The sequence below is a fragment of the Condylostylus longicornis genome, unplaced genomic scaffold (genome assembly GCF_029603195.1).
Source record: "Condylostylus longicornis isolate FDR11 unplaced genomic scaffold, ASM2960319v2 ptg000010l, whole genome shotgun sequence".
Classification (NCBI taxonomy): Eukaryota; Metazoa; Arthropoda; class Insecta; order Diptera; family Dolichopodidae; genus Condylostylus; species Condylostylus longicornis.
The window spans coordinates 21,021,784-21,047,572 of NW_026577979.1; the positions used below are offsets into that span (position 1 = coordinate 21,021,784).

Consider the following 25,789-nt stretch of genomic DNA (forward strand, 5'->3'; position numbering starts at 1 on the left):
TTTGTTACAAGGAGAATACCAGTAACTTACGGTTGGTCGAGCTTTTAATTTTGCTATTATGGTACTTAAACTTTGATTTACTCTACTTTAATTCGTTCCTTTGATTACGTCATCCATCTAAATTTCCATTAAGTTAAAAATATACTACTAATATTATTTTCTCCTCCTCCCTTTCCTTTCCTTTCTATGTATATATGATAACGGTTTCAGTTACAGTTACTGTTGTTTGTTTGCTTAGATGCAAAGTAAAGAAAGCAAATAAAACATTACTACCCAACACGTTTGTTGGCTAAGTGATGTTTACTTTGCTATACTAAAATGTCTGAACGTTGAAAACCAGGTGTCAAATATCAACGGTTTATGAAAATACAGGGATTGCAACGAATTTTCACAAAATTTTTGCTTGCTCAAGTTAAGGCCCTAATTACCAACCACTGCATATTCCTACACAACGCCATTGTGAACATAAAAAATGACAAAGTACTTAAATGAAATCTATATTCATATAAACAGGAAATTTATAAACAAACTTATCTTTAAATTATTTAATCACGTTATTTAGTTCAAATTTAAATTAAACGATTTTCAAACCATTTCGGAAATTTTTTTTACCACAGCTACTTGGGCACGTATGTGTCAAATTCTAAAAAAAATATACTAGCTTCATATTGCTTCCTCTACTGAATTTCCTATAACAAATGTTTTTTTTAAATAAAAATTGGTCTCTTTCAAAAGAGCATGCATGTTAAAAAGGCGGCCCGCAGTTCCTAATCCTGCAGAACGCTACCAATTTTAAAAATGTGAAATATAATTTTTATAATTTTGTTACAAATATTCATTTAGATCAGTTAGAAGGTGTGTTTCCAAAGTTATGAATATGCGAAAAATACACATTTGCATGTAAAATGTAGCCGCAACCAAATTTTCACGTTAGTTTGTTTCGAGAAGTGGAAAGCGACTGTTTATAAATCAAATACTTTGATTTTCTTATATTTGTAAGTAGTAGACCAGTGAAGTAAAATCAAAATTTTCTGAACATTCTAATTGGAATAAATGATTAAAAACCGAATTTAAAAGAAGATTTTAAGATTTTAATAGATATTAAAATGAATTTAACCTATTTACTTTTCCATTTTCTGTTGATATTGAAACACTTAGTGCAAATTTACAATTGAAATCGAAATGCTGTGCGATTTTGTATTAAAACAAATATTTAGAGAAGTGGAAATTACTAAATTTTATAATCATTTACCTATAAATCAATTAAGCTTGTTTTAGCCATGTTTATTTGTGTGAACAATATTGTTTTCGATATTAAAAAATAGTAAATAGTAAAAAGATCAAGATTACCAGATTAACCTGTTCAATCTACTGCAGAACAAATGATGACGTAATCAAAGGAACGAGTTAAAGACAGAAAAATTTAAAAATTTTGACGAAATGTTCTTCACATTGCTTTACAGTAAAAAGCATCCGTATGATTACTAAGTATTGTTTACATTGATTGAGATGCTACATACATTCATAATTTAGTAGTTTAAGTTTTTTTATTGTGCGGGACGAAGCAATATGAGGAAACTCTAAAATGGCCCGTGATGATAAATGAGTTGGACATGCCTGCCAAAAGTGTATGTAATGGCTTACTAAATATGTAAATAAATTGAACTCAAAACTATTATACATAATTGATTACTTCTCCAAAATTATCAACCCGGGAGTTCTCCTAATTCACGCAGAATTATAGATAACTAGAAGCATAGAGAAATAAGTAATCTAATTTCAATTACTCATTTTTCTATGCTAGAAGTCCCTAGTGCGAATCGCACTAATTTGAAATATTTTTGAAAACATAATATAACAAATAACTATAAAAAATTTAAAAAATAGTTACTTTGAGTTCCATCGTGTAAATCTAAAAGGCTTTGTACAGGCCATGAGGAAATCTAAAAGGCTTTGTACAGTTCGTATTCTCACCTGTGAGCGACTTATCACAGGTGTAATTCAGTTTAGAGAAACTGTGTTCACAGGTGTACAGTTTAGAGAAACTAAGTACATTTATGTATAATTTAAAGAGTTACATATATAAAATTTTAGGTTTTTTTTTGCGTAAAAATTAAATCTATTTCTGCGTTACTTATAGTTGCGTTCGTTATTCACATATTATGTTCAGCGATGATTCAACGCATATATCGTCATCTTAAATCAGAAGTATCCTAAGTCCAATTTTGACAAAATGCGTTTGAAGTTATGCGAAAAGAAGTTTAACATATTTAAAATTTGTCTCCTGTGAAATTTTTGAAATGGGACTTAGGATACTTCTGATCTAACGTGACGATATGTAGGTTTCCTTATGTTCACCATTTTTGGCATTTTAGATTTGCTCACCGGTAATACATTGAGACTCAACGTGCTGAAATAAGAATGTATGTACATTTGTAGTTCATTTAATAAAGGAAGGAGAACTAAAACTTCGATAAGGTAAATATAAAAAATTACATCCATATACCCGCAGTCAATCAATGAGTAATGGTTTGAAATGAGCATGAACTTAAGTTCAAAACAAAAAATACAAAGTTCACCTCTCTATATTGTATTGTCGGTTTGCTCTAGTACCTGTACAATGTGCATGAATCACATGTTAAATATAAATATGGTAATGCTCTGCAAGAATAAATTCATATTGAAATGAAGCTAAACGTACAAATGTCATATACAAATTAGGTTTGACATAAGCTTATTATTACATATTAACTAACATAATAATTATGTTATATTCTTTGCATGCATTATGTTGATTTACATAAAAAAAAATTTGATATGATCAACACATAACCGACCGCAAGACATTGTCTAGTTTAGCCAGAATATGTTGCATAAAACTACAACAATGCCTTTTAAATACTCCTCACAAATTTTAAGGAGGCTTGTACGCTTCTAGTTAACACACCTAGAAAAATGTAAATTTAGCTCTTATCAGAAGCTCACTTTATGCGCCAAAATGTAAACTTGTCCCGTATTTTTAGTTTTATTTACTTTATATTTAATATTATGTCGGATGTCTCGACATTATGTCCAAAATTCAACCTTAATTATTATATGCATATGTACTCTTACATGTACATTAATATTATTTTTGCTATTATAACATAATATAAATGCCTGTAATTAACGCGAATTTTTTTTTTGGCTAATTAAGCTCATGAGTAAAACCAAACGTAAAAAAGATTCTTTTTGGAACATTAGTTTATTTCATATGCGTTATGATGATTCAGAATATTTTGTTTTTTTTTCTATGTTATTCTTCCGAAGATGAAGAATATAAACGAAAATATACGATGGTTGATGAAAATATACGATTTTAGAACGCGTATATACATACATAAATACAAATTTTTGACCAAAATGTAAAAATAAATCATTTGTTTGAATAAATCTGTTGTACATTTCTTTTTCAATTTATTTTTTGATAGCATTATTAGGAGTTTATATATGTAATTAATCAGTCAATTCTGCATAACTGAGAATAAAGAAATAATGGAATGTAAATGCTACAATATTTGTAGAATTATGGGAATCCATTTTAAGTTTGAGAATCCGTTTTTTTCTCATCATTTAATGATTTTTAAAAGATTATGCAATTTGAAATCGCTACAGTATTTTGAATACTCAACCCTTATGCCAAATATATTTTTTTAACATACAATAAATCAAAAAGAATTTTAATATTTGATTTTCAACCTGGCAACACTTTCATGTGCAACAAGTTTTTTATTTCCAACAACATCGGCATTGACATTTAAAGAAAAATATTTATTGTTTTGAATTGAACAACGAATAGTGAATAGTGGAAAGAAAATGATAAATTTTAACAAAACATTGTGCCTTCTTTTTATTTTATAATACTTGTACAATGTAAATTATTTTAAGACTTACAAAAGTGCCTATTCTAACTTCTTGCAAAAATGAAGTTCTCATCAAAGGTAAATAAGTGCTAAAAATAGAATATTGTGCATTATCCATTTATATTGGGTGGGTCGTGGGTACTGAACACTATCATGTTTATGGTTGATTTCACATTGTATGTATTAACTACCCAAATACATAATATGTATGTACGTCAAAACAACAAACTATGTAAACAAGTTTTCTTTTAAAAATTTGTTTTCCAAAATTATTTGATAATCCGTATGGCTAATTACAGTTCAAGTTTATTTTAAGAATTTACACTTGCATAAATGTCCTCATGTACATACATATATACAAATTTATATGCATAATATAGGCATGTACGTACATAATATGTATTTATGGTGAATTAGGCCAGTTAAAAAAACTACTTAAACAAAATAAAATAGTAAAGGTTCAAATTTTTTGCTTCCTTTGCGATTTTTTTAAAAGTACAACAATCGTGCTTTAATGTTACTTTTTGATCAATGAAAATTAACAAAACGTCCATAATTTCAGTGTAATCAATTCATTAGTACGAAGTATTTAATTAAAACTATAAATATTTTCACAGTTAATGATTGAAATATAGTTAATGATTATAATACAGTTGTGAAAAGCTTTGAAATATGTGAATAAAAGTGCTAATTTATTTTAATCGTTTTAATTATCATATTAAGTGTAATTTTTTTTTAGAATTATAAATAAAGAATACATGATATAAAAGCTATTATAAGTATGTTCGTGTTTACATGTTGTATTTGTGTACTGTATATTGCCATTCATTGCTAATGCAATGTTGATTGCCAACTTTTATAAAAAATAGTCATAAAATTCTTAATTTCCTAAATGAGTTTCTCCGAAGGTTGTAGGTTAATCTAAAAACTTACATAAATATGTATGTAGTAAGATCCTTTCATAAAAATTACACATCATTGTTCTACTATGTCAGTTTAGAAAACAAAGCATTGTTTTTATGGTAAATTTTTTTATATTTTATTAGCTTAACAATCTCAACATGACTAAAATATAAGTCTGCACAATTGTAACGCATTATATTTGATGTTATAATTTGATAAACGCCATTGTGTTTATCAAAGGAAAAAAATTCCCAAAATTTATAGGTTCACATGGCAGTTAGAAACGATTTTTTTATAACATTAATCTCAACTAAAATCTAAATTTTCAACTCTGGGTTGCGAACCACGAGTAAAATTCACTCACTTCGTACTTGAAAGGCGAATTTCTTTAATATATCGTGATTTATTTTCTCTCAAGTGGATTCTATATTGTATAACAAATATCTTCCTTGTATACTACAGCTTTTTATATAACTATTTTTAAATCTTAATTGAATTTTTAAAAGTCTGTGAGTAATTTTGACTCATGGTTGGTATTACGAGAAAATTTATTTTTTGGTAAATCTTACCCATAGTTGGTATTTAATAATGCTTTTTTTTTTAAATTAGCAATGTCAGAAACAAATTTGAATGTAAATTCAATGTAAATGAATATTTGAATTTTTGACAAGTATTAAAAAATTATCGGATAAACTTTTCCAAAATAAAACTCAAAATGAAAATAAGTGAAAAACATTTTTGGAAAAAAAATATTAAGTCCGTTCAGGAGACAAAAATAAAAAAATTACTCATCGTAATAAATAATAAGTCTCAAACTGTTTTTGACAACGTCAAAAAATTATTCAAATTTCTATATGTCAAAATTAATTTGTCTGGTCAAAGAATTAAATATGAAATAATTTTTGACAAAGAAAAAACACATGAGCCAAAGCTTATCATTTTTTACTACGTTAACTGAATTAAAATTTATTCTTGTTGAATCGAAATTCTAATATATATTATTATATGAAACTAATTTTTATGCCCACTTTTCGGATAAGAAACTCGAGTTACCTTACTCATACTCACATAGAACCTATAAGGTCATAATCCACGAAAATTTGTCGACAATTAGATTTAACAATAGCCCGTATTTGTATATGCTATAAATTTATAATTTATGCTCGTAAATGAATAAAACATATTTTTATTTCATATTATTATGAAAAAGTATTTAAAAATGTAAAAAATTCGAAGCATTACTTTATAATAATTGTTTATTGCAATTTCTTAATTTTAATCCCAATTATACAGAAATTTTAATAATGGAAAGTCTAGTACAGCCCTATTATTAGAAATGTCGTTTGGCGTAATTATCTGAAATAATTTTTTTTTAATTCAAATCAAAATATATTTATTACTAAGTAATTCGACTCTCCGTTTACATCACACTAATGCAATCACTCACCAATATTTGTGTACAAAAAATTCCCTGCGAGATATGTCGTACTGAAACGACGTTTTTTGTCGAAAAGTATTTACAAGTGACAAGAAAAAAGGATAAACCAAAAATGCAAGTTAAAACAAAACAATTTAACAAAATCATAAAAAAATTAATTTTACACATAAATCAAGTTATAAAATATATAATTTAATTTTTGTTTTTAGCGTGAAAGTATTTATAAATTTAAAGAATTTGAAATTTCATGACAGGGTACGCCTTTTACGGGTATTCGCTTTTCCCTTGAATATTTTTTTTTTTTTTTTCCCTATTCACTCCTAGAAGGAGCATAGGGCTAGTGCATGATTTCTCATGCACTAGTTTCATAGCGTCATAGAGTTTAACTAGGTAGGTGACTAATCTGCCGTAGTTTTATTTATATTAATTATTTGAGGTTATTAATATTTACTGTTTATTTTTCTTTAATATGGAATATTACGAATATTTGAAAATTACTTGTATAATATTTATTAGTATTGTATATTAAGTTATAATAATATTGAATATAATTTTTATAGTGATATAAAAATCCTCGAATATATTCAGTAAATATACAAAGGCCTCCTTTGGAAGTCTGTAATAGTTTATAAATCTGTGAATAAAATAAAATGTTTGCAACTAATTTACTAAAAAAAATTTGGCAAATCCAATAGATTAGAGCTGTCGCTAATCTTAAATCTTTCGATCCTCAATTGTTGTTTTTTTTTAATTTCATCACTACCGGAATGAGATGAATTCGTAAACCGTAATGCAAATGACTTTTTTTATTATTTAAAAATATAAATATATATACTGAAAATTTTTTTTAGTTTGAACTTTACTCGCCGAAATTTCTTTTTAAAATGTATCAATTTCACTTGAAACGATTCATTTTCGATTATTTCTCGCACTCACGTCACTCGACAACCAGAAGGGTTCACATAATGCTCGATTTTAAGGCTTAATTGTGTGAGTTAAGAAAAATAACTATATTATTTAATGACACGGACTTTATGGTTAGCTTTTTGCGTTTATAGAAATTTGAAAAAGCTTGTGCTTTCGCAAATATATGGTGATTCAAATTTTACAAATTTCGAGAGGTGTTAACTTGAGAGGGGGTGGAGATTAGATAAAATTTTCTTCTAACGAAATAAACTATTTATGAATATCTAAAAGCTGCTAAAATTTCAGACTCCTGTAACGTACGATGTAGACGAAAAACGGCATCAAAAATTTGGAAAAAACGTTTTGTTTTTTTAAAATTCAGGAATGGTATGCCACAATAGAAGAAGCCAGACACTATTTTCATTTTTTTAGAAAAATGTTTATGGTTTCACTGCAATAAATAGTTAAAAAATGCCGTTTTTAGGGTTTTACGGGGGTATAACTTTTAGGGCGGGCGGGGGAGATAGGTGAAAATTTTGTTCTCCGGAAAAGGGTTTCTTATAAAGATCTATGTACGTATAAAATTTCACCTTTCTATCTTCAAGGGTGTAGAAGTTTTGTAAACAGACACACGGACAGACGTACGGACGGACAGAGTGAAACTAATAGGCAATTTTTTTTTCAAAAAATTTTTGAAAAAGAGCTAAAAATTCATAGTTTATATTACAATAAATGTAATGACAATTACTAATTACAAATTTTAAATTTTTAATATTATTTGTCCTTCTTCAAATTATATACATATACATACCAGTAATATGTAAATTATATTTTTTTTTATTTTATTTATTTTAATAGTCAAATTTTGTTTTTAAATCGCTTCGCTTTTATAATATGCATACACCATTTCTAGCACCTTGTAGTGAAATAAATTAGAGAAATGAAACTCCTGCTTTTAAAATTTACTTTGTATTTGTAAATAACTTCCGCTTTTAAAAATACATTATAAAAAAACAGGCAGACATGTATTGCGTTCTCTTTCCCTCTCCCAAAAATTCTTATGTGTATAAAAATGAAAATAAGAAGGTATACTGTTTAACTCTTTTAGCTAAAGGAATTTTTTGTATACAAATATTGGTGAGTGATTGCATTAGTGCGATGTAAACGGAGAGTCGAACTACTTCTTGATAGATATATTTTGCTTATTAACAATACATTAGAACAATGATCGCAATTACGTGGCACGCGTGCCAAGATTGGCACGCTTGGAAACTTTGCTGGCAAGCGTGATAAGTATATGAAATTAAATTTTTTTTTTTAAAAAAGTTCTTTTATTTATTTTGTTACTTTCCAAAGCACAATTTTCTTATTTTTAATTTTTTTTTCAAAATATAATTGGGCTTAAACTCAGTACAAAAAATATTGTTAAAAACATAATTTCTATTTTGGTTTCAAATTTGAATTTGAATTTTGACTAAAATGTTATAATAAATTTATGTTTAAATATAAATAAAAATAAAATAATAAATGAAATAAATAAAGATTTTAATAAAAACGAATATAAGGATTCTGATTTTCAATACTACTTAATTTTATGGAATAGATTCGGCACGCCGAAATATTGGTTTGAAAAAACACATCTTTTTTGGCATAAAATCTTATTGCGACCACTGCATTAGAGCGTAAAACAAGCCTGATGTTTATTCTGTTGTTAAAAAACTTATTCCTAATTATCTGTAATATGAAGAAAAATTTTGGACTAATTTTTTAACAGGCGTAGCTCGAGAACGGCCACCTTTCCGTGTAAATTTTGGTTGGTTGATTAAAGATCGTAAAAGTTTTTCCAAAATACACAATTCTTAACAGCTTACACATGTATGTATGCATATGTATATATGTACGTACAAGAATTTTATATCTATTTTTAAGTGCAACTATTAAACCCGTCTAAAAGAACTTGAAATATTTCTTAATTACTATAATATTGACATCTGCTTAATACCGAGGCGCCTCTTACTCACCAGTCATATGTTAATATTCGTAATTTTAACTTCTACTTTACTTCCCTTCCAAACGACGTTGCACATGGAGGTACAGCAATTTTTGTCAAGGCAAATCTATTGTCGTATGAAGATTACAAAATTGAAACATCAAGTATCCAACTCACAACAATCTGTATCCAAACTAAAAATAAAATATTCAAAGTATCTGCTATTTACTGTCGACCTGGCTTTTCCATTCAGAAAGAACAGTTTGTAGATATATTTAGTCATCTTGATAACAATTTCATAATTGGTGGCGACTTCAACGCGAAGCACAATTTCTGGGGTTCGAGACTGCTAACTCCTAGGGGCAGAGCCCTTTTTAACGCTGCAAGAGAAAAAAATTGTGATTTCCTATCAACGGGCTCCCCAACATATTGGCCATCTGATCCAAACAAAATACCTGACCTTTTGGGCTTTTTTGTCTTTACAGGAATCAATAGTAACTTTTTGGAAATTAAATTACATTTCGACCTGAATTCTGATCACACTCCAGTAACACTGACTATTAGTGACAACTTTATTGAAACTGCTCCCCGATTGATAAATAAAAAAATCGACTGGGAGGTATTCAAGGAAAAACTAATATTCTTCTCACTGCCTGGGCACGTAATTCTCACATGTGCACAACTGGACAAAGAGGTCGAGCAACTTACGGCGGATATACAGCAAGCTGCATTCGAAAGTACCCCTGCAACTAAGTCAAAGAACGTACAAAAGAGTTATCCTTCTGAAATTGTACAGCTAATCAAAGAAAAAAGAAAGGCTAGGAAAAAGTGGCAAATCACAAAATATCCAGCCGACAAAACAAAAGTTAATCAATTAAACAACAAATTAAGAAAGCTGATTACTGAATTTAAAAACGAGTCCATCAGAAAGTATCTAAGCGAACTGGATAACGATAAAGAAACAGATTACTCATTATGGAAGGCAACCAAAAAAACCCAGCGTCCCAAAATCCGGGACCCGCCAATTAAAAAACCAAACGGCCAGTGGGCGAAAACTGAGAAGGAAAAACCTGATATCTTTGCTCTTCACTTGAAAAGTGTGTTTAAACCCTTCCCTAAGTTGAGTGATGAGGAAGATACCAGTTATATTTATAAAAATGACGTGGCAGAAATTCCGTTAACAACATTAGCCGAGCTCAAATCTGAAATTAATAACATCAGTAACAAAAAATCTCCGGGCTTCGATCTCATCACTGGTGAAATCATGAAGAACCTAGTAATATTAAAAACGGGCAAATCCCCTATTGACGTCTCGTCGTGTAGACCTATATCGCTGCTGCCAATTATGTCAAAAATCTTTGAAAAACTGTTGTACAGAAGATTATCTCCCATTATTCAACATCGAAATCTAATACCTTCACATCAATTTGGATTCCGGGATGGTCATATGACTATTCAGCAAGTACATCGGGTAACCAATGAAATTGAATCAGCTCTCGAAGCAAAACAAGTTTGTACTGGAGTCTTTCTTGATGTGTCGCAAGCCTTCGATAAGGTCTGGCTGGAAGGCCTGAAATTCAAAATTCATCGTGACCTTCCGTTACAGTATTATGAAATACTAAACTCATACTTGACGAACAGAGAATTCCGTGTAAGATATGGCGGGAAGTATTCTGACTTAGAAAACATAAGTGCTGGTGTACCACAGGGCAGCGTCCTTAGTCCTTTACTATACTCTTTATACACGAGTGACTTACCTGTGGGGGATCAAGTCACCACAGCCACATTTGCGGACGATGCCGCACTGCTAGCAGTAGCTGACAATGTCAGTTCATCAACTGAAAAGACACAAGTTGCAGTGGATGGCGTTGTTAGCTGGGCAAAGAAATGGCGCATAAAATTGAACGACTCTAAATCCGCACATGTGAACTTCACAAACAACAACATTTCAACACTCCCGATCACAATAGACTCTAAAACAATACCATATTCGAATTCTGCAAAATATCTGGGTATGACTCTGGATGCGAAGGTAAGATGGAAAAACCACATAGAAATGAAAAAGGAGCAACTAAGTATAAAATCAAGAAAACTAAATTGATTGTTGGGCAGTAATTCCGAACTGTCTATCCACAATAAAATCCTAATTTATTATATAATAAACAGGCGCTAAAACCAATATGGATTTACGGAATCCAACTCTGGGGTTGTGCGAAAAAAACTAATGTGGAAATTATTCAAAACAAGATCCTTCGGCAGATGGTTGGCGCACTATGGTATGTTCGCAATGATGATCTACATAGGGACCTTAAAATTAGTAGTGTTGAGAGTGAAATCAAAAGATTTGCCTCTAAACATGAAGAAAAACTAACGAACCATCAAAATGAGGAAGCGAAGAAACTGATACACACTGGCAATGAAGTACTCCATTTAAAAAGGACGAAGCGACATGAACTGGCTCATCAATAGTTTATAAGTCGTTATATATTTATTAGAGATAAATAGATTGTCCTAGTCAAAATGTATTTTTTGGTCGGAACAATAAAGAGAAAAAAAAAAAAAATTTTTAAGTGCGAAACTCTTATTACGTTTATTAATTATTATCAACTATAAAATATTATAGTACTATAACCATATAATTATGCAGAGATAAAAAAGTACACTTCATTTTTATTTTAGAATCTATTGGAAAAAATATTTGGTTTGGTTTTCCATTTTTTTATATTATCTTATTATACACAATCGACACTGGCCATAGAAGATGGCATCGATACTCAACAAATAGAGTCGTTTGACAGTTTTTCCTCGACTGAAGCACCTACAGAAACTTCGGTGGTTTTAACTACAGCAACACCAGCCCCAAGCAGCCCCTGTTTCCATGCCGATGCTGAATATTGCACAAATCCTACATTGTTTGAACAAAATGAAAAGGATGTACAGCCATACTGCCGTTGTCGAAGTTATCCAAACACTACAAATACTTTTGTTTGCTGCAATATTACCGACATTTTACAAGTAACTTCATGTTATAAGGGCAATTGGACAAATATTCATATGAGAAATGTAACAATGAGAACCTTTAATATATCATTATCTATTTTGAAACCAGCAACTTCCTTGGCTATAACAGACGGTAACATAAAATATCTAAGTAGTGAATTTTATAGACACGCGAAGTTAAAATGTCTAAATGTTTCAAATAACAACCTTACACATATTGACCAGAGAGCTCTCGTGAATTTAAATAATTTCCAAATGTTGGATATATCATTCAATAACTTATCAAAAATTCCAAACTTAAGCCAACACAGGAATTTAGTAGTGGATATAAAGTATTAGAATGTATATTGTAAAATACACGATATAATATAGTTTTGTTTATAGGGGTAATAAACGTATTCTGTGCCATTCTTTACTGGAATCAATTGATAGAGGAAGTATCACGTTTGTCGAACCAGAAACAACTCATTGCTTATTGAATACAACTTATAATTGGTTTAATTCTACTGAAACTATGCCAATTGGTCAACTAGAAAGAGCTAAAATTTTGAATGATGAATGTCCTAAACCAGAAAACCGCAAATGTAAATGTGATCCAGAACAAATGTTTTTTGAGGGGGTAAGTGTTTTATATGATAAAAATAAAATATTACTTCCAATTTTCATTTTCCGGCAGGAAGGCATCAACCCAGAACAACATTTAGTTTTTAATGCGAGAGTTGACTGTTCGAGTTTAGGTTTAACAAAACTTCCAGAAAAACTTCCTCCAAATACTATATTTTTAAATGTTTCGAATAACAATGTAAGTTTATTTTTTAAAAAAGGACTTTTGTATACCTGCTTTTTTTTTTTTTTTTGGATATGCATATGAATAATATTTTGTTTAAGAAAAACTAAACATATACCTTACTTTAAAAAAACTTTTTCATATTAATTATAAATTAATTCTGAAATGATTATTAATTAGATAACAAGTCTTGAAAACAAATTTCATTCACTGGATTATAAAAATTTGTTAAGATTTGATGCTGACAACAATCAAATATCTTCAATGTATGAATTAGAAGGAACACCATTTATTGAAACATTTCAAAAATTTTTTTTAAGATGGAATAGCATTGACAATGTATGTATTATCTGTTTTATCCTTTTTTAGTCATTTGAAAACTTTGTAGATACCGGATTATCTCTTGTCGAATGCATTAGACCACAATCCAAAAGGAAGAGTGTTATATTTGGGAGGAAATAAATTAAAATGTGATTGCAATTCTGCAAATATTCTCAAAGTAAAATAATTCATATCTACTACATCTTCCTTTTATGATTGAAACTTATTCTAAATTACAGCTTTGGCTTTTAGAGAGGCATAATAATATACCGGATTACAATCATATTCTTTGCAATAATATGCCACAAAAAGTTATTGAATTGACTGATAAAGAATTGTGCCAATCGTCGCACGATTGGACCGACTATATTTACTATCTTATAGCATCAGAAGTAATACTCTTGCTTGCCCTAATTTTCAAGGTGTCATATGATTATTGGAAATTTAAAACATCAGGATATTTGCCGTGGCCTGCTAGTAAAATGCCGAAGTTGCCTTGTGACTGGCTTTGTGAATCATAGGTTTCTTTGAAGTTATTAAAAACTAAAAAAATAACCTGATTATAAATATTTTGATAGGAAAGGGATGACAAAACTATAATTTGAAATGATCAGATTTTAAAAATTTTAATTTATGATATACACATATGTAGGTACATATAGACACAACAATATCATACATGGATGTGAATTAGTTTATTTATTTAAATTAAATAGTTGTTATATTTAGTTAAAAGTACTTTATAAATGAGTGTTTTGATACAAAAATGTTAATGTTTTTATGTGTATGCGCTACACACTAATTATATACAATATACATATACATATGTACGTGCCTTAAATGTAAGTTTTACTTTTGTAAATGAAGAACAAAACTTTTTTCAAATTCTTATCAAATATTTTATATTTAATAAACAAAATTAAAATTATAATAAAATGTAATATTATACACACCAACAAGTAAGTTATTTATATATTTTTAGTTGCTGTTCCACGTTTGCTTAAAAGTACAAAATTCTTTTTCTTATGCCCATTGGAATTTAATTTTTCTTTAAAACTTTCGTGTTTTTTCGAATTTGTATTACCTCTACCATTTCCAATCTGGGAAAGATTTTCTTTACTTGTCTTCCTTTTCTCTAACACAAATTTGGGAGTGGTTAAAATATCCTCTCTCTTAGGTGCGTAATTCGCCAACTTTTTCTTTTCAGATTTTTTTGGTTTCTTTAGAGTTAACATAAACTCTGGAACTTGCCCCCCAGATTTTTGTATGATGTGCGCGATACTGAAATTTATTATATGTAGAAATATTTTAGTAATATAATTTATTAAATTATGAGAAAAAGATGAGAAATTGTCTAATTGTGTTATTAACTTACAAAATACTTTTCCTAAAAACAAAAAAAATGTATTATTCCACCAGTAAAGACAGCACAAATATATTAAAAAGCACTTTTTGTTTCAGTGCCCTTTCGTAACCACTTCAATAACAGTATTTTCGGAGGGTTTCTTATAAAGGTCTTTTATTAAAACTATTTTTTCTTCTTATAAAATCAAAATTACTGAGATATCTTAATTGTATTTTAGTTGTGGCGGATAAATATTTGACCAAATATATTTTAAACATTTGACCAAGGTACCTTCATTGAAACTGGATAAGCAGCAAGCTAATAAATCTCCTAACGGAGAACTCAAGAAGTTAAACTAATTTAAAAAATTGTACAACTAATTGTAAACTAATTAGTTTATAAACGTGGCGAATGCATATAATATTATAATATTAAGATAATTTTGAAAAATATTTTAGAACAACGCTACTAAGCTAACTCAAAACAATTATGAAATAAACATTGAAATAAGAAAAGCATTTCAAACATTTCAAAACAGGAATACACCATGTTATTTGGGCCTTCTAATATATAAAAAAAACTATACATAAATTATATTGTGACATCTAAACTTACAGTAGACGAATTTTAATTCTATAATAAGCTTCAATGAAATTTTAATTCTATAAGTTTCAATAATAAATAAATAAAATCTTAAGACATTTAAAAATGCAGGTTCAACTTACAAATTTCCAGTACGTTAACCATAAAACTTTTTTCAAAAATAAGAATTTTTGAAAAATCTACATATATGTACATTTATTTTAATTTTTTCCAAAAATTCTTTTCCTGGAATTCTGGTTTGCAGAAAAAAAACTTAATTTTAACATCTTTTAATTGTTTGGAAGTATATTAAAAATAGTTAACAAATTTCTTTTGTAATAAATTATTAATTTTAGTGTTTCTGTTCCTAGATCCCTTTTATTTAAAAATGATGTACCTACATATGTACACTCACATCATTATCAAGAATCTCGTTTTTCCATATAGTTATTCCTTTACATTTACAACTATACGAGTACACCTCTTAAACTAATGCTTCTTTATTTGATTCTACACGTGTTCTTTTCATTCATACGAAAAATAGGACAATTTAGACAAAATTTAGGAAATTTACATACCAACTTTTACTTCTATTTCTACTTTTCTTATAATTGTTTTCATAATTGGACAAAACAATTCAATCTTAAGAAAAGGATCGAGGATGAAAAAAATTTTTGAAATTTAATTTTCATTTCAAAGCTCACCTTCTCAAATTTGGTTGGTCCTCCTGCGTAAAGAAGGTAACTGCTTTCCCCCTTCTTCCAGCTCGGCCTGTTCTACCGATGCGATGTATATAAGAAATGGAAGTAGGTGGAAAGTCATAATTGATAACTAAATTAACACATTTAAAATCAATACCCCGACTCATTAATTCCGTGCATATAAGCACCCAAATTTTTCCTTCACGAAAAGCTTTTACAACATTATCACGTTGCTGTTGAGATCGATCAGCATGAATAACATCAACGTTTATTCCATCATAAAGTAATTCAGAAAGAAGTTGTTGTGCTCGGTCCTAGCATAGATACGAAATTTTAAATCTTACTGCTTATTCAGCATTAAAATATTAAAAAAAATTTACCTTGCTTTGAACAAAAATTAAAACTGGGGGCTTTAAACCATTTTGAATCATATTTCTTATAGCTAACAATTTTCCCGATTCACTTCCAACAAAAAAAAGTTCCTGGTCTACTAAACTTGTTGCTGAATTTCTTTCTCCAATTGTAATTCTCACTAACTGCTTTAAATTTCTTAAAGCCCATTTTGCAACTTGCGTTGTATACGTTGCGCTAAATAGACCCATTTTTTTACTTGTGTTTGAACATGCATTCCAAATATCATCAAACTGCTCTTTAAAACTATTTTTACCATCTTCTAAGAGTCTATCAGCTTCATCAATTATAAACCACTCGATACTAAATACATTTTTATTATAAATACGATATTAAATACATTTTTAGTGTTTAATTATACAATGAAAATCATTTACTTGGATAAATCTATCTTTGGAGGATGAAATTGAAGCAAAAATCTTACACGATTAGGTGTTGATATAAGTATATCATACTTGTTATTAAATTTTAAATCATAATTTTCCTCTAGTTTTTTGACTTTACTGATTATGTGAGTTTTCAATCCGGTTTTTTCAGTCAACCTCAGAGTTTCTCTATATGTTTGCTGGGCTAATTCCCTTGTTGGGCATAATATAATGCACCGAAATCCCTTTTTTTGATGAACCCTTAAATCACGTATAATTGGTATTAAAAACGCCACAGTTTTCCCAGAACCTGTCGGAGCGCAAGCCATTACATTTCGACCCTAAAATTAAAAATTTGCATTTAAAATTTAAATTCAACAACCATCTTTTTTAAGTTTATATTTGCTTTTAGCATAACAGGAGTAGCCTGCATCTGGACCGGTGTTGGTACATAAAAGCCACAGCAATTTAGATTGTCTATCAAGATTTTAGGAACTTCATAATCAACTTGAAGGGCTTCAAAATTTTGTATCGCTTTAGGAATTCGTTTTCCAGCTACATTTATTTTATTTTTTTTTCTGAAATCATTTAACTAAAAATTAAATATTGCACAGCCTGCCTTTTTTATATTTACTAAAAAAAAACCTTTGTATTTTTAACTAAAAATCCTTGAAGAAATTGTTTTTCTTTTTTTGGCGTTTTTTCATTTGCCTCATGTGCTTTACGTTGCTTATTAAAAATCTCTATCTCGTTCTTGTCAACAATATCCTCGAATTCTTTTTTAAATTTTTTAGAGCTAAATTTATCATGCGACTTCTCCTAAAAATATACATATGGATGTATATACATAAGATACAATTATAAATAAAAGTGATTTAGCAATATGAATTACATCTTCTTCAAGTTTTCGTTTTTTAAAGTGAACTCCACGAGTTAAGCTATAAAATATTTCATTTGAACCCATTTTACAAAATTTCTCCTTGATCGATAATCAGATATCAGAGTTTGTAAAGTTACTTAAAAGCACAATACAAATAACTTGTATAAAAAAGTGTACTTAGTACTTAATAACTGACAGAAATACAGTTTTTTTGTAATGTCAAACTTAGTTATGTAGATAGCTGTAAGTACCTTGACATAACAAAAACATATCTGTCAGCCGTGACATTTTATTTGTAAACTAGAATGATTACTATTTGTAAATAATTTTCCTCCATTTTAAATAAATAGTCCATTTTAAATGTCGTATGTATGCTACATTTTATTAAACATAAACTAATTTTACTACTCCTTGGGTAATTAATGTCACGCAATATTTTTTAACTATTTATTGTAGCGAAACAATAAGTATTTTTCAAATTTTGCAAAAGCAGAAAAATAGTGGCTGGCTTCTTCTATCGCGAAATATTATTTCTGAATTTTAAAAAAACAAAATGGCCGTTAAAATTTACCGTTATCTAAAACCCTTTTTCCAAATTTTCGATGTCGTTTTTCGTCTACATCTTACATTACAGGAGAAAAATTTTTCCCATCTCCACCCCACTCGAAATTTGTAAAATTTGAATATTTGGCACCTTATATTCCCGGAACTGCAAGCTTTTTCAAATTTCTATAAACGAAAAAAGCTAACGGTAAACTCCATTACATTAAAAAAAACCATATAAAATAAGGTCGTGCTTTCAACAAACCATTTGTTTTGTATTGGTTTGACCTAACTTTATTTTATTTGGTATAAAAGCATTTACACGAACCAAAAACAATTCGAGCATTAATTAAATTAATAAAGGACAACCACGACATTGCTAAAGGGATAGGGCAAATTAATTGTTTTTACAAAAAAGCAAAAACAATGTACATATGCATGTGTGGTTGTCATATGTTAACCTCATTATTTTCGGTAGGTTTTTTGATGGCTTGCGGTAATGAAAGCATTCGCCGATCATAATTTAAAATGTCATTCGATTCGCCTTGTGTATTAGACTTGCCTAGCCAATTGCTTCGCCGATCATAATAAGGGTATACGAGTATGTTTCATATTTGAACCAAAGTATATCTATCAAAAAATAGCAAAGTATATCTATTAATAACAAATTCGACTCGTTCCATTCCGTTAGTTTTCATTTGCATCTTGTTTCCGTTACTTTTCGTTACCTTGCCACTTCCAAAATCTTAAAATAATCCATTTTTCTTTAGAAATATGTAGATGGTAATAAGGATTGTGTAGACATGAAAAAAAAAAATATATTGTTAACAAACGAGTGTACCAAAAACATTGAACTGAAAATTAAATTAAGTCAGCTAAAAATTTTGTTATTTTGATAACAAAATTTATTTTTCATATTTTATTTTTTATTTCATAAAAGTTGGCTAAAAACATTCGAATGAATGAAAGTAATAGTTATAAATTTAAAATTCCATACTTTGTTATACAAAACATACCTATTCAAGGAAGATACACAATATGATGTAGTAATATGTACGTACCCCGTTTGTATGGCTGCTTTAAGCTTATTATTATGCCTATAAAACGTTACTTGACCTGAAGCCGGCTTCGATAAAGTTGCTTACTTGACCTGAAGCCGGCTTCGCTAAAGTTGCTTACTTGACTTGAAATGTTAATAATGATTTGAAGTTTAATAGCTAAACGTCGTTTTGGGCTTTTAGGCTAACATAGTAAAAACGCAGCTTAAGTTTCGAACTGATTTCACGTCAAGCCACAATGTAGACAATATAAATTAAGCATTTTAATAAAAAAAATGCATATCACCGCTACGTATGTATGAATGTGTATTCATAAGAAACTATGTAATATGAAAAAATAAATAACTCTCGCTTTTAAAAATACATTATAAAAAAACAGGTAGGCATATCTATTGTGAACTCTTTCCCTCTCTCAACAATTCTTATGTGTATAAAAATGAATATAATAAAGGTATACTGCTTAACTCTTCTAGCAATTTTTTGTATACATATATTGGTGATTGCATTATTGTGATGTAAATGGAGAGTCGAATTAGTTATTAGGTAGATATTTTGACATTACAAAAAATTAAGGCCTGGATCCTACTTTTTTTTGAATGGATTTGTAATAATGCATATTTACTTTTGGCGAAATGACATTTCTGAAGAATCATTTCTTTTTGTTGTTTTTTAGAAAAATTATAATTTTTGCCTGTTTTCATTTCGAGTTTTCTATACGAAAAGTTGACTAAAACCTAAACATTTTTATACAGACATGAAATTTGGAGTTCTCTGAGTAAAATATCAAAAATTGAAATTTAAGCTCAAAATTTTAACTATAATTTCGATTAAATATATTTTCGAGTTTTTCCGCATATTTTTTGTACCACCATGTCAGACAACATATCTGAGAGAATTGAGATTTGAGAAAAAAATGTAGTGGTATATTTTTTAGTCTAAAATACATGAGTTAAAATAAAGTTATTAAAATTTTATTAGATTTTAATTTAAGTTTGTAATTATTTGAGGTTTTATAATTATGAAAGTGCTTTTAAAATTTTATAATCCTTATAAAAGATGCGTCGTTTCAAGTTGTCCCCTATATAAAAGCAAACATAATAAGAAAATTATAAAGAAACTTGTATAAGTTCTAAAGTTTCTGATGCGGTAGTTTAGGTAAATTAGCGAATTAGCCTTACTAACAATGTGAAAATAATTTCTAATAAAACTAATCAAACCTAAAAAAAATTCATATGGACTTTTAATGTAAAACAGAATTCACATACATATCCAGTAATTTTTATGAATAATGAAATGTATAAGTTTAATTAGCATAGTATACACATGAAAAATATATAGATACACATGTGTTTATATCAGATGTATACATTTTGGGAGATATATCATACAAAATTAGCAAACTCGTTATATCAAATGTACATTTTCTCAAATTTTGAAAAATACATCAAAATCAACTAAATACTTCGAAAAAAAATTGCACTATTTTTTTTTCCCTGTAGTGTAGCATTTATTGAAATCTTAAAAAAATGAACGGACTTGAAAGGTTTTTTTAAATCAATTTTTTAATGTTTTAATAACACAAAACTTTAAGAATGTAACTTTTTCTAATTAAAAATCTGAAAAAAAAAGTTGATTTAGTGGGAGTTTTATGATGTTAAAAAGGGCTCTATAGATATAAGAATACTCGTAAATTCGTCAGCTGTGAATTGTCTTTTTCTCTTAGGATACAGACCTGTATTTCTGCCAGCCGTGGTAGATATATGTACATACTCAATTTTTTGACTACCCGATTTACATACTTTTATTAATGCCATATACATATGTATGTATATCTATCAGGGCACCTCAAGTTGAAATTATTTTCCGAAATTTTGAATTAGAAAAAATTACAAAAACAGTTGTTAATGTTTTATATTTTAGAAGGATGCCGATTGAAATATTTTTTTATTTTTTTTTTTGTGAAATTTTTGAGTATTTAATTTTCATTTTATTTAGTATAGTTTTAAAAGCCATCTAGATTATAATATTATAATTCAAAAATTTTACTCTATAATTCAGTACCCTTCCGTTTGGAAAACAAGAAAGATTGTCTGCCCTTAAAATTACAATTTTTTTTTAATGCATTTTTTAGAAGGAATTCAAAAAAATATGTAGATGCAGATGAGCTAAAAATATTGATCAATTTCCTTACAAATTCCGACACCTCTTCCATATAAACTCCATATAAATTTGGAATTTATTTTTGATTTGCTGTCTGAGTTTGATGGCCTGATAGATAGTATATACATATGTCATTACTTTTATTTTACGTACCACTACGTATAGAAAGCACTTAGGAAAAGTGAGCAATGTCAAGAACTTTTTTTGAATATGATACTTTGTAAAGTTTACGTTGTAAGCGCATTATTGAAGTCACGGCATCTCTACATGATTATTCCGAATACCATATCATACTTTTGGAAAGAATGGTCTTATATTGCAAGTACGGCTGTTCAAAAATTTGTAAAAACTGAAAAAATTTATATACATGTATGTACATACTTATGTGCCTGTAATATGCATATTGTAGACAAAATTTCAAGTCAAGGTTTAAAATTTTTTCACTTGAAAAATTTGGAATAAAAGTAGCAAAAATTACAATTCACAAAAAAAAATTTAAATCCGACGTGAATTTCGGATTTATAAAAAAAGTATTATTTTTGTCAGTTAATGATGCCCGATGGCGGGGTCTGTATACTTATATAGGCTTTTATAACTCAACCAAATGTATGTATAATATATAAAATATGTATGACTATATCCAATATATCTCCTTATATGAACCTTAACGTAAAATATTTTTACGCCACTTATAAAACAATCATCAAAAATGTTTTAAAACTTTAAGTACACATAATTTTCGAATAAGCCTTTTTTGTAGCAATGACTTGTCGAACATTTTCACTAAACAACATTAAGATCTAAGCTAAGAACCGAATCCATTAGTTTCTACCTTAAAGCAAGTAATAAATACTTACTTAAATAAATAATAAGTACTTGCTTTAAGGTAGAAACTAATGGATAGTAAATACTTTTAAAAGTAGTCGGCGCTAATTGTTTTTATCGTTTTTCCACCAAAATTTTGTAAAATTTTATAATTTGGTTTTGAAACTCTAATGTATGAACTGACACTTCCGAATTTTTATCAATTTGTTTAAAAATCCGATTTTCGATCAGAATGCTTACACCTGTATATATATATATACTATATATTTCCATATGCATGTACATACATATATTCTATATTAACAAAATTCAAAATTTCGATTTCAAGATATATTACTTGAAGCAAAAGTTTGTTTTCAATATTAAAACATAAAAATATTCCATATATTAAATTACAAACTAAACTTAAAGTGTTACATTTTTCAAAATTAATGTTAATAACCTATGTACTTTATATTGAATGAAAAGCAAATCTTAAATACATATTATTCAATTCATTTAGTATACTTTCCATCCAAATTTTTTCTTAATTATGAGTTATTTGTAAGCACAAATAAATTCATTTCCGCAAGAAAAATCTCAGTCTGTACTTGCAGCTGCTTGTCTTAAAAGTATATAAATTTTTTCTTTAATCCATTCTTTGTTATAAGGAGCATATGTATTTGTTGACTTTTGATATACCAGGCAACTAATATCGGCTAAAGTATCAACGAAATCAAATAGCTGGCTTATATCATAAGTAATCGTGGGTGTATTTGGATTCCGTCTTTTTAAGTGTTCTTCATATATTTTGCAGACACCTTCCATACACTCATTTACACTTTCGTAATCACTGTAAGTACGGGTCTCGGGACGAACCCCTGGTTGTACAAGCAATATCGTATGCGACATTTTTCCGGTAACCTAAGCAACATATATGAAGCATAATAATGTAATTATTAATCAACCAAATTTCACTTACTCTAATTTTTCCGTAAATTAAAATTGAATTACGTTTTTTACAATAATTCCTTAAAAATTAAGTATAAAATATCTTAACAAATGACGTTTATGATCCCTTATAAATATTAAGAAAATTTTCATACAATTTCAATAAACTGACATACGAGGTAAGCGTTTTCTTTCTTTTTTTTATCCAAGTGTTAACTCTTTCTTTTAAAAATAGTTCTTTTACTACTTAGTCATTAAAAGTTATTCACGCTGAGGTATTTTTGTTCACAAAGTTAAACAGCGCAATTATTTATTCCAGATAACAAGCTGTAAGTGTAATAAGCGAATGAAGGATTCGTTATACTATTCAGATGAAATGATAAAACTGCATTCGGAATATTCTACCCAGACCCAGCAGTTCGCACTTGCACTCAGTGATACTAGATAGCCAGATTTATCTGAAGTTTCTAAATTTTTACCAAATGAAAATTCTTTTCAGATTTTATACGCCCATGACTTATAACTGTAAATTTTCAAAATAATTTATTACTATTGTAAAAAAACTATGAAAAGAATGTTACTTTATTATGTTGAAGTTTCTATTTGGTTTATGTTCAATATATACAGTAAATATATGTATGTACATAGGTATTATAAGTATTTATTATAAGTAAAATAGAAATATTTTATGTTGTTTTTTATTTAAACGGATTGATGTTCATTTCATTTAATTTGAATAAAAGATTAAAATATATAGAAGGTTTATTTAGTTTTATATTTCGAATAATTCAAGGTGTAAGCAAGTCGAAAATTTTAAAATTAGATTAAAATATACTTATGTATATATTGATTTTAGTTATTTACCAGATTTTTTTTTTTTTTTATTTATATGTTCCGACCAAAATATACTTTTTGACTAGGAAACCTTTATCTCTAATAAATATATAACGACTTATAAACTATTGATGAGCCAGTTCATGTGGCTTCGTCCTTTTTAAGCGGCGTACTTCATTGCCAGTGAGTATCAGTTTCTTCGCTTCCTCATTTTGATGGTTCGTTAGTCTTTCTTCATGTTTAGAGGCAAATCTTTTGATTTCACTCTCAACACTACTAATTTTAAGGTCCCTATGTAGGTCTTTATTGCGAACATACCATGGTGCGCCAACAATCTGCCTAAGGATCTTGTTTTGAAATCTTTGAATAATTTCCACATTAGTTTTTTTCGCACAACCCCAGAGTTGGATTCCGTAAATCCATATTGGTTTTAGCACCTGTTTATAAATTAGGATTTTATTGTGGATAGATAGTTCGGAATCACTGCCCAACAGCCAATTTAGTTTTCTTAATTTTATATTAAGTTGCTCCTTTTTCATTTTTATGTGCTCTTTCCATCTTACCTTCGCATCCAGAGTCATACCCAGATATTTTGCAGAATTCGAATATGGTATTGTTTTAGAATCTATTGTGATCGGGAATGTTGAAATGTTTTTGTTTGTGAAGTTCACATGTGCGGATTTAGACTCATTCAGTTTTATGCGCCATTTCTTTGCCCAGTGTACAACGTCATTCACTGCAGCTTGTGCCTTTTCAGTTGATGAATTGACATTGTCAGCTACTGCTAGCAGTGCGGTATCGTCCGCAAATGTGGCTGTGGTGACCTGACCCCCCACAGGTAAGTCTCTCGTGTATGAAGAGTATGGTAAAGGACCAAGGACCCTGCCCTGTGGTACACCAGCACTTATGTTTTCTAATTCAGAATACTTCCCGCAATATCTTACACGGAATTCTCTATTCGTCAGGTATGAGTTTAGTATTTCATAATACTGAAATGGAAGGTCACGATGAATTTTGAATTTCAGGCCTTCCAGCCAGACCTTATCGAAGGCTTGCGACACGTCAAGAAAGACTCCAGTACGAATTTGTTTTGCTTCGAGAGCTGATTCAATTTCATTGGTTACTCGATGTACTTGCTGAATAGTCATATGACCATCCCGGAATCCAAATTAATGTGAAGGTATTAAATTTCGATGTTGAATAGTGGGAGCTAATCTTCTGTACAACAGTTTTTCAAAGATTTTTGACATAATTGGCAGCAGGGAATTGGCAACGTCAATAGGGGATTTGCCCGTTTTTAATATTGCTATGATTTCTGCAATTTTCCATATTCTAGGAACGTACATTAACTTAAAGCAGGAGTTTATAATTTCCTTGAATCTCAATAACGCGATGTGGGGTAGGTTCTTCATGATTTCACCAGTGATGAGATCGATTTTTTGTTACTCATGTTATTAATTTCAGATTTGAGCTCAGCTAATGTTGTTAACGGAACTTCTACCACGTCGTTTTTATAAATATAACTGGTATCTTCCTCATCACTCAACTTAGGGAAGGGTTTAAACACACTTTTCAAGTGAAGAGCAAAGATATCAGCTTTTTCCTTCTCAGTTTTCGCCCACTGGCCGTTTGGTTTTTTAATTGGCGGGTCCTGGGCTTTTGGACGCCGGATTTTTTTGGTTGCCTTCCATAGTGAGTAATCTGTTTCTTTATCGTTATCCAGTTCGCTTTCTGATGGACTCGTTTTTAAATTCAGTAACCATCTTTCTTAATTTGTTGTTTAATTGATTAACTTTTGTTTTGTCACCTGGATATTTTGTGATTTGCCACTTTTTGCTAGCCTTTCTTTTTTCTTTAATTAACAGTACAATTTCAGAAAGATAACTCTTTTGCACGTTCTTTGACTTA

General features: G+C 29.0%; 3 protein-coding genes across 5 annotated transcripts; 1 reads left to right on the forward strand and 2 right to left on the reverse strand.

Moving 5' to 3' along the window:
- Positions 1–3,818: 3,818 nt before the first annotated feature.
- LOC129618876 (protein halfway) lies at positions 3,819–13,963 on the forward strand. The gene is made up of 8 exons (XM_055533903.1): positions 3,819–3,980; positions 11,819–12,471; positions 12,524–12,758; positions 12,816–12,941; positions 13,107–13,265; positions 13,315–13,425; positions 13,487–13,768; positions 13,826–13,963. The coding sequence occupies exons 1-7, from the start codon at positions 3,963–3,965 to the stop codon at positions 13,766–13,768; spliced, it is 1,584 nt and encodes a 527-aa protein (XP_055389878.1). The 5' UTR covers positions 3,819–3,962; the 3' UTR covers positions 13,826–13,963.
- Positions 13,964–14,083: 120 nt separating this feature from the next.
- On the reverse strand, positions 14,084–17,716 carry LOC129618875 (DEAD box protein 52 homolog). Of its 3 annotated transcripts, XM_055533901.1 has the most exons (8): positions 17,544–17,716; positions 17,297–17,470; positions 17,058–17,243; positions 16,664–16,992; positions 16,256–16,589; positions 16,033–16,189; positions 15,879–15,950; positions 14,390–14,528 (listed from the first exon to the last, which is right to left on the reverse strand). In XM_055533901.1, the coding sequence occupies exons 1-7, from the start codon at positions 17,613–17,615 to the stop codon at positions 15,883–15,885; spliced, it is 1,320 nt and encodes a 439-aa protein (XP_055389876.1). In that variant the 5' UTR covers positions 17,616–17,716; the 3' UTR covers positions 14,390–14,528; positions 15,879–15,882. The 3 variants fall into 3 exon arrangements, with proteins under 3 accessions (XP_055389877.1, XP_055389875.1, XP_055389876.1); XM_055533900.1 differs by having other exon boundaries at positions 14,202–14,528; positions 15,879–16,189; XM_055533902.1 differs by lacking the exon at positions 17,544–17,716 and having other exon boundaries at positions 14,084–14,528; positions 15,879–16,189; positions 17,058–17,229; positions 17,297–17,411.
- A 4,648-nt stretch (positions 17,717–22,364) lies between these two features.
- On the reverse strand, positions 22,365–23,219 carry LOC129619102 (enhancer of rudimentary homolog). The gene is made up of 2 exons (XM_055534188.1): positions 23,079–23,219; positions 22,365–23,020 (listed from the first exon to the last, which is right to left on the reverse strand). The coding sequence occupies exon 2, from the start codon at positions 23,006–23,008 to the stop codon at positions 22,697–22,699; it is 312 nt and encodes a 103-aa protein (XP_055390163.1). The 5' UTR covers positions 23,009–23,020; positions 23,079–23,219; the 3' UTR covers positions 22,365–22,696.
- Between the last annotated feature and the right edge of the window lie 2,570 nt (positions 23,220–25,789).

Bases quoted from the DNA above. Each gene is read 5' to 3' on its own strand.
- LOC129619102 (XM_055534188.1), bottom strand. From the start codon at position 23,008: ATGTCGCATACGATATTGCTTGTACAACCAGGGGTTCGTCCCGAGACC.
- LOC129618876 (XM_055533903.1), top strand. The intron at 12,759-12,815 runs GTAAGTGTTTTA...ATTTTCCGGCAG, and splicing joins AACAAATGTTTTTTGAGGGG to GAAGGCATCAACCCAGAACA. The intron at 13,426-13,486 runs GTAAAATAATTC...TCTAAATTACAG, and splicing joins ATTCTGCAAATATTCTCAAA to CTTTGGCTTTTAGAGAGGCA.
- LOC129618875 (XM_055533900.1), bottom strand. From the start codon at position 17,615: ATGGGTTCAAATGAAATATTTTATAGCTTAACTCGTGGAGTTCACTTT. The intron at 16,993-17,057 runs GCAAATATAAAC...TTTTAATTTTAG, and splicing joins CTACTCCTGTTATGCTAAAA to GGTCGAAATGTAATGGCTTG. The intron at 14,529-15,878 runs GTGAGCTTTGAA...AATAAATTTCAG, and splicing joins GACCAACCAAATTTGAGAAG to TATCGCGCACATCATACAAA.